At 35.0% G+C, this 13,306-nt stretch overlaps 1 protein-coding gene across 2 annotated transcripts; it reads right to left on the bottom strand.

Moving 5' to 3' along the window:
- Positions 1-1,961: 1,961 nt before the first annotated feature.
- LOC149160164 (Golgi apparatus membrane protein-like protein ECHIDNA) lies at positions 1,962-4,750 on the bottom strand. Of its 2 annotated transcripts, XM_089436648.1 has the most exons (6): positions 4,454-4,750; positions 3,951-4,007; positions 3,631-3,834; positions 3,415-3,474; positions 2,486-2,612; positions 1,962-2,134 (listed from the first exon to the last, which is right to left on the bottom strand). In XM_089436648.1, exons 1-6 carry the CDS (start codon positions 4,454-4,456, stop codon positions 2,046-2,048), a joined length of 540 nt encoding a protein of 179 aa, XP_089292774.1. In that variant the 5' UTR covers positions 4,457-4,750; the 3' UTR covers positions 1,962-2,045. The 2 variants fall into 2 exon arrangements, with proteins under 2 accessions (XP_089292774.1, XP_089292773.1); XM_089436647.1 differs by lacking the exon at positions 4,454-4,750 and having other exon boundaries at positions 3,951-4,013.
- Between the last annotated feature and the right edge of the window lie 8,556 nt (positions 4,751-13,306).

Below are 13,306 nucleotides of genomic sequence, written 5' to 3'. Positions count from 1 at the left end.
AGATTTTAACAAATCTAATCAGATGCTTCTGGGTTTTATGGGGTTTTAAGAAGGGTCTTAATATTTTTTCGAGATAAGATTTTTCATATATAATCAGTTACAACTTAGATATAAGGAAGAGAGATGAGAACAATAGGAGGGGTAGTGAAAAGAGGTTTTCTGAATCTCAAATTCAGGGCTGAATGAAATGCTTTATTGATTTGAGAGATGGAGTAGCCATTCGAACTAAGGGCTCAAATAAGATGGGATCTTTCTTTCTCAAGGAGATGGGATGAAGAGATTTGAATAGCACAATTGATAAGGGTTTAAAGAACATCAGATTTTTGGGCTGGGAGGTGGTGAGAGTGTGCATGAAAACACCCATCAGTGTGGATCTTTTTTCAGTAGACCTGGTGGGTCAGGGTTCCAGGGTTCCATCAGGTTGACAAGAGATGAGAACATCAAGAAAGAGAAGGGAGTAATCCTTTCGGGTTTCCATCATGAATTGAATGTGGCAAGAGACGTTGTTGAGTTCGTGGAAGAAATGTCTATAGGTCTACAAGGAATGTTTTTTTCTGAATCTTAGGTTGCCCATAGATTTTTAGGAGTTTGGGGATTATGGAGAATAAGGTTTCTAAATGGAACGGCCAAAGGAAGGTTTAATGACTTTACGGAAAAATCAAACAAATTCATGTTGGATCTCTTCCACTTCATCGGGGGGAGAGATGACGAGTGATGGATTTGATGGAACAAAATTTCTTCGAGAGGAATATGGTGTTTTGGAAAAGCAACATGGTTCAACTTCAAAAAACAGCTCAAGCAATATGACAAACTGTGAAAACCCTCATGCTCAGTGAAACATTTTTTGAAGACTTCTTCAAGACAATCCCAATATTTGCCATGTTGTCCTCTAATAGGAAAAGCATTTTCTTTGAATCTTCACATACATAATTAACAGCAAATTTTCAATCTTATCCCAAGTCCTCGTAAATACCAATGGTTTTGAGAATAAAGGGCCAAAAATGTGCAATTTGATCATTCAAAGAAAAAGAATGACGAGACTTTTTCAATTGGGTCAAGCTTGGGTGGTGGGGAGGAATGATTGTTATCCTACCCACTTGGATTCAATCACTGCAAGTGAAATGTTGATCTCTAAAAAGGTAAATTGTTGTAATAGCTTTGAGCCCTATTGATGACCAGCCTTATGCCCTAAAGATTCAAGGGTTTACCATAGGTGCCATCCTTGAAACAAGGAGTACTGAAGGGTTTTCCCCAGGTAATGTAACCTAGAGAAAAAATTTACCCGAAAAAATTCATTCTCACAAGATTTTAAAATAATGAATAATCCATACAAGAAATTAACAAAACTGGTGCACGATGTACCTATTCAATATTCCTCGAAAATCTCAATGCCTTAATCCTAATATATACACACAAGCTTTACTTTCACTTTCATGATTTTCGTGGTTCAATCACTTCAAGACTTTAAGATATAGCCAAATAGGCTTTACATCTGGAGACTTCAAGAACGGATGGTTAACTGATTATACGCAATATAAAAATTGATTTCCTAGATAAATGTTTTCTTCTGAAAACATCCAGAAACAGTGATTGAAACTTTAGAAATCAACTTGGCTAATGACTTAAATGTAAAACCATACATCGCTGTCTACAGATAATGATACTTGATGAAAAATCACAAAAATAATCAGAATCTGTAATACTCTGCAAAATCGATTTTAAAGAATATCACCGTAACTTCGACAATTTGCTTGGACCAAATTATTTCTTGCGAGGAAAAATGTGAAAGACCAAGACTTAAATGAATGTAACTATAGCTCTAAGGAAGACAGATATTGACCTGTTATTGTGCATCAAATTTTTTCCGAACAGTGCAAAAGAATACAGCCACAATTACGATTTCCCAGGAAGACTATAGGACACTTCAATATCAAAGAATCCAGAATGCTGCACTGAAGAGATAAAAAAACTCGCAAATCATTATGATAAACATTTGGATTTGCTTTACAGAAAAAAACCCTCTTCACTGATCTGTTATGTAAATATCAAACAACACTGAAAGCCGACTGAATTGTTGATGAAACATGCGAAGCAATAGTCCGAGATGCAAAATTTTGAACCTGTTTCTTTGCATCTGCAATCAATCAAATGATGTAGAATAAAGTGAATATCGGATTGCATATCTATGAGTCATATAATAACGGCTAGCCATGCAAGTTAATTAAAAATTTATGACTTAGCACCTGAAGACAGAAGCCTTTATTTCCAATGCTTTTCAAACAAAAAAAGATGTAACGTTAAAATGCATTCACATATTTATCGATAACTTGTACCTAAAAGGAGACATTCCAATCTCAGATGAATCTAATCTTTGATGTTCCTATCATTTGATGAAAGTATTAACATCCAAACATCATATATAAAATAAATAAATCTACTCAATGGAATTTTCCTGATGGAAGTATGAAGATAACGATTAACGCACCTTTTCGGCATTTGGTAAATCCAACAATGTTTGCAATGCTTAAAGCCAAACAAACTCCAACCACTAGAAGATAATCAATGTTGAGCTTGATTAAGGCTACAATCCCCAATGCCACCCACACAACAGCCTGCAAAAAGTGAATAATAGCAAATATACCATTGGGAGTTAATTTGTAGATTGTATTCCAGATGACAATCATGATATATGCCAATAATGAACTAAGACATTTGCACTCAGAGTTGAGACAAGAAAATTGACATTTCTGCATTCAGGAAGAAGAATGTGATGAAGAATTTCATCAAGTCATCAGACAAAAGGCAGTTAGAACTGCATGCAATTGTGCAGATTGCCGAGTATGTGTCATCCAACAAGATTCGGAAATTGTATTTATTTGTTTATTCCTGGACACCAATTATTCCTACAGGTCTGCCACTTGAATGTTAAAGGTTGATAAGCAAGATATACTACATCAGTGTCTCAGGAATTCAGAGTCAAATTCACTGAATGATGAGTTTGACTCGGACTGGGTGGGAAAAGAGCTTCCTTTGACTCAGCCCAAGTCAAACTTAAGGTTGATGCGACTTTCTCTTTATATTTTTGTAGGTGTATTTCTTTATAATTTTGTACTTGCCAAGTTTTTCCCAATCCAAAATCCAAGTCAAACCTGCTATTCCAAGTTTTTCCCAATCTGGAGTCTGGTAAGTTTGTACTAGATAAATACTTTAAAGAATGAAAGGGGGCAGAAACAAAGATAGTTAACTCTAAGGATCAAAATGGCAAAAGACTTGAAACAGAGAGGCAAGGGAAAGCTTTTAGTTTCATAGTTTCGTGTTGTCGAAAAAATGAACAATGAAAATAGATCACCATTGCCCAATTAGAAATCCCAATTACTGGTTAATATAAACTTCGGCAAAAGCCTGTCAACTTACTGTGAGATAAAGCGTCCACCAAAAGAGCCATGAATCCTTTTTGTTAATCCGGGATAATGACTGTGGATGCCACAAGCAAACAGATAAGTTGTAAGAAGAACGGGAGTGCACCAAAATCCAGAAACCTTGTATCATTGCTAAAATCTTAAAACATACTATCAAACTGAAATACAAAATCGGCCCACTGATAGAACAAACAGCAATTCACTTACACACCTCCTGATCTAGGGCTTCAAACTTCCAGACGCTGTCCCCTTGCTCACTGATCTCATTCCACCATCTTAGGCCAACTAATATCCTTCCACTAACATTCTTGACCACCCAAAAATCAAGAGCAGCCAGAAAGACCGTGACCACAAAAATGATCACAAAGGAATTCACAAACAAGGAAAACAAGACATAGAAAGCAATTGCAGCTCCCTGAACATGACACCAGATATGTAAATCAGCAGCTCTTCAGTGAGAAAGGCAAATAATTATACAAATTGCAAAATTGCAAAAACACGGAATAAAAGGAAATGGATGCAGAGCCTTACTTTGAATAGTACGTGAAAGAGACACGTCAATGGATTTGCATAATTCTCCCCCTCTGCCTGCATACCATAAACCTTAATTAAAGAATTTACCCCGAATGAACCAAACCCATCAATAATTCATCACATCAAAATTGATTCATCCAAACAAATAGACAGAAGACCTAGGTCATGGATAGGAGACAGGCTTTAAAAGATCGGTTCCGCAAGAACAAATGCAACAACCTAATTCCCCCAGTTAAACAGCCCATTCAGTGACCCCATCATATCTAAATACACCAATGTAACTAGGATGAATGACATCTTTTTCGGAAGTGGGATCTCCGGGGATTGAACTCGTGACCACTAATTGACCAATTTTTTGCATCGAATAAGTAAATCGATCCAGCCTGATTAACAGAGTACTTGAGATCTAGAAAACAAAAGCAAAAACCAAAAAAAGCAAACAAAAGAAAGTATTAAGAAAAAAGATCTGCAAATAAGAGCAAATCGACATCATAACTTACCATCGGAATGCGCTGAAGGTAATCAGAAACTCAGATGGGCTCCGTTCCAGATAATTTAGGGTCTCGTTGCGGTTTTGTAGTCGAGTATCCCCAATACTGGTTTGATGGTCCGTTGGAATTTCGTAGCCAGATCATTAATTTCCCTTGAAATATTAGTATATGGTAGTACATCGCCAACACTCCATGGCAAGCCAAGGTTATAGACCAGGGTAATTCTGAGGATTTTAAAGGTTGAGATCCTTCTTTCTTAAGTAAGCGATTTTACTAGCTTCAAAGTATTTAGAGTTTTGTTACTAAGTAGAAATAATTGTTTGACCGGAAACGGAAATATAATAATTCTTTTTGTTGGCGAGTATCACCTAAACAAATGAGTATTAAATGTATTATTTCAGATCATGAGAAAATAGTCCCTTTTAATTAATGTTGATGAATATAAAAGTCGTTAATTACATTTCAAGATGTTTCATTATAATAATATAAAAATCAAATTGGTTTAGATCAAAATCGTTTAAAAATCACATTTAAGATGAAAGGGCCTCCTTTTGAAATATCTATTTTTTATAACATTATTTTTAAAGTAAAATTATAAATAATTCTAGTTTTTTAATATTTTTACATAAGGATAAGGGTGGCAAGATGGGGAGGGATTCTTTATAATTTCGCTGGAACAGTGGAAGTCAGATATGCTTGGGGTCTGGGCATGAAGACAATCAATCACGCTGAAGTTTATGGACTATTCCATGGTCGCAGTATTGCCAAAGACAAAGGTGTTAAAGACATCATCATTTTGGGGGACTCTCATATTTATCCTATAATCTCTCCAAACCTTGCAATCCAAAGGAAAATTCCTTATCCCAAATCTCAGACAGAATTAAGAGTTTGGCAAGCTTCTTTCACTCCAAGGACTTTTTTCACATTTTCAGAAGTAACAACCTAGAAGTTAATAAGGAGGCAAATAAAGCTTGCACTTTGGGTGAAGCAATCTTAGACATAAATGGCACTCTGAAATTTAATCTTATTCCCTAAGGACCTATGATTTTCTCCCCATGCTCTAAGTATGACCTGTTGATATCTTGGGACCCTGAATTGATGGACTCCCTCAATTTTCCTCTTGATCTCTCATGGAATATAACCTCTCCTTCAAAGCCCACCTCCCTGTTGCCTCCCCCATCCTTGCATCTCCCCCTCCCCCATTTCCCTAGCTCCCTTGTCCCCCTTCCCCGCTCATCCTCATGCCTGACTGCTTACATATGCATCTTATGAATCCTCGTCAGTTCCATCTGTCCTCACGCCTTTATGATGAAAGTCATTATGCCCTTTATTTTTTATGTCCTTGACATGGTTGCTCATGTGGATTTTTCGCCATGCAATGAGGGTTCACTCATGCTCACACTATTGATAATCTGAGGCTAAATCCTTGGTATCTCCAACACTTTAGATTTATGATGATTTTTGAGGGTGGGTGTTCGAGTGAAATTAATGGTGATAGAAATTCAATTATGTAGAAAGGCAATTGAATTGTCAATAAAATGGCTTGCTTCTTAGTTCAAACTCTGTTATGTTTCTTAGCAAATCAGTGCTTTGGTTTGCAGTTGAGGAATTGGGTAAAAGTTAGGCTTGTGTATTCAATTGTGACATCCAAACAAGCCCCCTCTAGTATCCCCTATGAAGAGCATGTTCTAGCCCTGTTTCTAGCGTCAGGGGATTCCAAGCCTCATCACTTATGTACGTGGGTTATCTGGAGGAAAGGCCTTTCAAGCCCACAAGGTTCTTTTTATGACCCTGGCTCTGCAACTTTCTAGAATGCATGGGTCCTTCCTATTGTTAATCTCAGAGGTAACTATGATTTCCCCTCACTAAATTCAGAAATTTTACAGCCCTTAGATAGAAAGGTCAATCTTCATAATTTGGATATGGTATCATTGTTCATGAATTTTCTCTGGCTTGATCGAGAAAGTCTTTGGTTCAGGGGTAGCTCATAATCCAGCTTAGAAGTAGGGTTTGGTTTGCAAACTTGGTTGTTTGTGGGACTGCCAATCAACAATATCAATTTGTCAACCTCTGGATTAGTTGGGGGCATCTTTGTATTCTCTGCCACACTAGTTCCCTTTTCACAATAGACTCCATATCGAATTCAGATGCTCCAATGAAGGACAATCAGTGTGTTAATTCCAAATTTGAAATTGAAGTTTTGCAACAAGAATTATACGAACTTCGGGTGCACTTCTAGAAGTTGTACCACTCGCAAGTAGCACAAGAGGAGCGCTTGTTGGCTCTCAAGCAACAATTGGCCAAAATGGAAGATGAAATTGACATTCTCAGAGGAATGCTCACAGACATCACACTCACCAAGATTGTGTCGGATCTTCGGGACCAACTTATGGACATTCTCGTCAAACCTGATATCAATCTCAATGTGCCAACTCCAGAAGCAGAATAAGCTCTATGTCTTTTGTGTTAGGTTACTATTATGAAAAGTTTCCTTTTGATGTTGCAATATGATAGAATGGTTTTGTTTACATTTTGTAAATTTTGGTCACCACTACCAGAAGTTGTAGCAATGTAATATTATTGTGGGCAGTAGAGTCATATATGTCTATAGGTTGATAAAAGAGTCTTGTTCTATGTCTGTATGATGGATTGAAAGTGTTTGTGAATCTGAAGTTGTACTCCATGTGTATTTGTTGCAACCGTGCGCAAACTTAATAATAAAATTACTCATTTATGTAAAAAAAGTTCTTAATAAGGATACTAGATGTAAAGGGTTCGAATCTTTCATATGTGTATATGTTATAAATTTTAATAGTTGGGTTAAGTTTTTTCCTTGGGGTTAATTATTTTGAGTGTTTTTTAATTTAAAATGAATTAATTGAAAAATCCATATTTTTCCATTTTTTATTTCGAAAATACTATTTTACTTTTAAATAAGAAAAGAAATCATTACATGTTCAATCGAACTTTGATATAATTAAAGAATATGGTTTGTAGATTCTTAAAGTAAACGAATAATAAATTTATCTGAAAGATTATTATGGTCTAGATATTGAAAATAAAGACTTTTACTCAAATCAATAATAGATAATGTGGTTTAGAGATTCCTAAATTAAAAATAATAAGTTTACTTGAAGCATTATTGTGGTTATAAAAAAACTATATGTTTCAATATTGAAAGAGAAGTTTTCTTTGGGGGGAGGGGCATAGGGAAGAAAGCATCCTTTTCTATTAAAGTAAAAAAAGGAGTAAATGAAGTTATATATTAACAACATTTAATGATTTTGACAAGAAATGCCCTAAATTACAGAGTAAAAACTACAACATAGAGTGACCAAAAAATCACATGTCAACCATAGATGTGCCAAAAAATAGATACAACATATGCTTAAAATATGAATATTTATATTCAAAAATTATGCCAGCATCAGATACAACGTATGCTTCAAATATGAATAACTGTAGTCAAAAAATTATGCAAACTTCAGATTGCTAAGAGAAGTTTACTATGTTGATGACAGAGGAGACAGTGCAACCAATATGTTGTAACAATACAAAATTCATTCATGTGGCTCGTTATGGAGTGCAAATTGAAGACAAAATTGTTCAAGTGATATGAGATGATCTGAGGAGATGGAAATAAACCCGTAGTTTTTTATTTGGCAACCTTGTCTTTCTTCAAAAAATAGATAACCATCATCCGCACTAAGAGCCTTCTTGGAAAGAAAGTTTGCATGTATGTTCCACTCTTTGTGAATATGCTAAAAAGAAAGAAAATAAATTTATCCTTGAGGGCAGAAATTATGTCCTTCCAATGGCATAAACTTAAAACCTGAAGATTGATGATTCCAATGGCCCAATCAATAACACATTTAGAATCATCGTAAACCTATAGGGATGCATATTCAAGAGAGAGGAAAATAAAGAAGTGCCCAGCAAGCGCAGATCTCAGCCTTGGTGTTAGTTCCAAAACCAAAGTTTGCCCAGATATGGTAAGAAGATGTCCCCTGAAGAAGAATGTAAGCACCTCCACCACATAAGTTTTCTTGGAAAGCACCATCAAAAAAGCCAACAAAGTAGGAGAGGGGACTCAGTGGATAAATGAAAGGACAAATAGATTTGAACTTTGGAGATCTCAAAAAATCCTTGAAGAAACCAATGATCTACAAAAGGATATAATGAGAATTTATGGACAAATCCTCGAAAATGTGTTTGTTTCCCACTTTTCATATGACCTAGGCAATAAAGACATGTAAGGATTTATATATGCCCATTTTTAGATCCCACCACTGAAGACAAGAAACAAAAGAAGAAAAGGGACCAGAATCCAAAATATTAAGAGATGATATTAAACATTCCTATCCATAAAAAGTTTGGATCCTCTTTGCTATAATTTAAAAATCTGGTTTTGATATTTGATAGATAGTGATTTTATAAGTTTGGATTTTGATGGGTTGTGATTTTATACTGTAACATGGAATAAGGCAAAGGGAACTAGTCATGATTTGACAAATGGCAAAGAAGAGAGGGGAATACATTCTAAGATGCTAAGATGTATTTATTTAATGACCTATGATATAATGTTTATACATGAGCAAGTTGATTAGTGCTCCATCATAGGCCATGTTGGCTTTCAACCTTAAGCTTCTTGTCCAAGGTAGATCATTTCTTTCTTGCATAAGATTAAGTTGGCCATGGTGTGCATTGACTTAATCAGTAGAAACATTTCTAACCTAACCTATTTTGATCACCCCATGTGTCTTTTAGGTATTCCCTCTCGATTAAGTCAGCATTGACATAATGTGTTAAGTTGTTGCCAAGAAGGCACAAGTTATTTCATATTGGTGATTTAGTTGTAATTGTTCAAATTATTGTTAGCATGAAGGTGGTTTTGTATGCCTATATTTTGTTCTTTGGCATAGTGCCTATCTTAATATTAATGCAAAATTGATAAAACTGTCTTAACAAAGCTTTTAGGAGTTTTGCACAAATCAAACATTTGGATAGAAATTAACCTTTCTTTAGACATACTTGTGACTTATGAATCAATCAAGATATCCTTGGATTATGACCATGCATGAAAATAAGTTTGACCTAGGATCCCAAGAATTACTAAAAACATTACCATCGTGGGCATAAAATTAGACAAATATAATTTAAGTGCTTTATAATGAAGTTCATGTGCAAATCTTGGATGATTTTAGTGGGATATATAAACATGTTCACAACATTGTAGATTGGCTTTCTTCTTAATACTTAAATGTGTGTTATTAATCCAATTTGGTGCAAGTGGGTCATGTTGGCACACACTCCCTTCAACCTATGGCAATAATAGTAAATAATATAATTAATAGCATGCTAAAGCATAACAACCAAGTAGGTCATAGTGTGAGAATCATGATAGATGGTGATTGTAAACAATAAATCAATTGAATGCCTAACAGCCAGCATGATGTATATTTTGTTTCTTTGAAATATATTGGATTTTTTTCCTAGTGACCAAAAAAAAATCAAGTGAAAGTGAGTTAACAATGACGGAGTGGAAATTGTTTTGTGATAGGTGAAGGTATTAGAGAATGGTCGCAATTGATTAAGATTGATTACATAGTGTATTAATGGGACTTATTTAATAGTGTATGATGCACATTAACACATAAAAATAGAAAAATTATTAATAAAGAGACAACCACAAATAAATAGTAAGATCAATATATGAAAGAATGGTCTAATCGTGTGAAAATTTCTCATAATTCATAATTCATAAATTTCACCTCTTAATTAGATGTTAATCCTATGAATGCAACCCTGGGGTTCTTATGAAATAAACACAAAATAACAATATCAGTAGACAATATTTCAATTCTTAATCCCTCTAGGGCAATTTTATCATGTATAAACCATATCTGTTCTTATTTGTAGTGGTAAAATGGTACTTATCTTCTTCAATTATAATGTTAAATCACTTAACATAAATGTTGTTAACTTATGTCAAATCAATTGGACACATGTATCTTGAAATTACAAACCATGAAGAACATAGATGTTTGAAATCAAATTGAAAATTTGCACAAGTATTAGACAACCACAAGCTTATTTAATATGCATAAGATGAAGTTCATCTATATATCAAAGCCTTATCACAAGACTAGCACAATCCACTAGCTCTCCAAAACCCTATCTAGAGAAATCCATGAAAAACACTAGCTCAATGAAGGAGCTTCAACAAGCATGAACCTCTCAAACAAGTGATGTCTCCTCCGCATTTTCTTCTTCACTGAAAATAACCTAGGGTTTCATCTCAAAACCCTATTCTCCATATCTTCAAAGGATGAAACCCTAACCTTAGACTTCAAGATGCTCCAAGAAAATCAAGAAACTATAGTGACAAAAACAAAGGGAGATCAAGTACAAATGAAGATATGAGAGGGAGAGGATGACTCATGCACTCCTCTTAGTCACATCTCTACACAAAAGTGAATAAGAATGATGAGTGATAGTGAGTAAAGGACATTATCGTTCCTCTATATATGTGGGAGGTAAGGGAGACCAACAATATAATGTTGGCCAATGTCCTTACAAGCAACCTACAATTATCACTTGTGGGTTCATACAAGTTGAGTGTTACACTCCAAGGATACATGTGTCAAGCACCAAGGTGATGTTGTACATAATAAGGGCTCCAAGATGATGTATCTATACAATGTGCCCACACTCCTCCACTACAATACCACAATGACTCCATCACTCCTCTTGAGCCATGCATTCCATCGAATCCACTCCCCCTTTATAAACATTGTCCCAACCTAGGCATCTTTGAGCTAACTCCAAACCTCTATATAGGAATTGAAGCTACCTCATGTTGTCTAGGGCATGATGCCCTTCTCTAAGATTCACAATCCTTCTCCTCCTATGTAGGGTGTTTTCCAAGCAAATGAACCTTTCCATGTGGCCATGAAATACATCCCCCAAGCTATTAAGAGAACTCCAATACCCAAGGGAAGAGTATCAAGCAAGCACCCAATTGAAATCACGCAACCACTGAGTAAACTATCTCTAATATGCAAATCCACCACAAACCATCTCCCATGTGCCATCCATGAGCTTAAAACACACCATGTACCCCAAATTTATTGAAGCACCACCATGCATGATGTAAAATATTTCAAAATGCCCTAAAAGTTAACAAATTTTATGTTTATTCTTGATACAAAGTACTAGTTATAGAAATCGACATAGATCAAAGAAAGGTGAAGGACTATTGTGGCTCAAAACTATGTGAATAACCATGTGTGAGCCCAATCTTGTTGAATTATCACAATGTCTAACAATATGGGTACACAACATGCTAATTTACAAATAATCTCATTACATATCTATACAAGCCAAGAGATAATATTGTCATTTAATGAGACAATTTCAAATTAGACTGGGTTGTGACAAACTCCCTTGATTCTTAGAAATTGATAACTAACTGAGTGGCAGGTACATTGCGATTCTCAATGACAAGAAAGTGTAGTTGGATTAGTGTTGATCTATTGGATGTGCCAATTAAATAATTTTTTTATGTAAGATTAATGACACTCCAAAGACTAGTTATGGGCTAGAGTTGCACTATTGGGCAGGAAAATGAAAAGGAATACAAGTTTTTCATAGATGGAATTTCATGGAATACATCAAGTATGGTGCATTGTATTATTCATTACTTGGGCATGGGATTTGGTTCATTGAACTAAGAAACAATGTTAGTTAGAGGATCCATTTGTCATGTGCTCAACTCAATAAGAGGTGGTTTGTAAGGATAAAGGGCCTAAACGTTAAAATTGAGATGGTAACTTGGGCATGAAGACTAATCAATCTTAAATGTGATATGGGAACACTTTTTGATAATTGTATGTGGATTGTCTCGAATTGGCCTAAGATTTTGGTGTGGGCCTTTGAAATTGTCTTTATGAATGCAAAGTCAAACAATATCCCTAATTGAGGTGTTCATAAGAGCACAATTTTTATCTCATCATTGTTCTTTATATTGTGAAGTGTTTAGTGTAATTTTTTCAGCTTGGTGCATGGATATTTTGTATATGCTATATCAAGTTTGTGGTTTTATTGTTTTCCTTTTATGTAGATACAAAATTGTTTTTAGTAGGAGGTGCTGAGTAAAGAACGTTCATGGGTGTTTTTTATTGAAATCCAAAAAAAACCTGAAATAGGTTATGTTAAGTACAATTGTAGTTGTATTATACAAAACTAAGATTCTTTAGTATCGAAAATGGTTCCATGAGGGGGAGGAGATCTAAAAGACATGATAATCGTGTGGGAATGTGAAAATATCTAACCTATGGCAATGAGATAGATGAATGTGGAGATTATGGGTATTTGTTTAAGGACACTTTAGAGGCAAGGAATATATGCTTCAAGTTCTATCTAGGGCAAGGGAATATGAAACAAACATTAGGGGAGAAATCAATGATTTCCTATAAGAAAATGTATTGGATTCTATTGTTAAATATCCAAAGTGAGAATTAAATATTAGCCTTCATGCATCATAGAGAGTGATGAGAGGATGTTTAAAGAATCCAAACTAATATGGATTGGATCATTATATTTTTTTCCATCCATCTCCATGCTTTCAAGGTGGAAAAAGTTGTGGAATTAGCTCATATTAGACCATTTTTACTTGGGGGCCTAGTTTGGTAAATTAGGTTTGAAACCTTTTAGAGTCATTTGAGGAATTAAATGGATTTTTTGGGGGGTAAAACTTTGTTGCTTTGGCATAACACCATTTTTTCATATTCTACACACAAATACCTTTCAAAGGGCACAAGAATACCCTCAATCAAAGTTTGTATGCGAAAGTTATGCAAC

This window comes from Pinus tabuliformis, chromosome 5_2, assembly GCF_031772625.1.
Source record: "Pinus tabuliformis cultivar Carrire ecotype Pingquan chromosome 5_2, CPIR1, whole genome shotgun sequence".
Taxonomy (NCBI): Eukaryota; Viridiplantae; Streptophyta; class Pinopsida; order Pinales; family Pinaceae; genus Pinus; species Pinus tabuliformis.
Note: the sequence above shows the minus strand (reverse complement) of the source record. Positions and strands in the feature narration are given on the sequence as shown.

Coding starts and splice junctions, on each gene's coding strand:
- LOC149160164 (XM_089436647.1), bottom strand. CDS start 4,013: ATGCAGGCAGAGGGGGAGAATTATGCAAATCCATTGACGTGTCTCTTT. Junction 3,835..3,950: donor TCTTTCACGTACTATTCAAA/GTAAGGCTCTGC, acceptor TGTCATGTTCAG/GGAGCTGCAATTGCTTTCTA. Junction 2,135..2,485: donor ATTTACCAAATGCCGAAAAG/GTGCGTTAATCG, acceptor GATTGATTGCAG/ATGCAAAGAAACAGGTTCAA.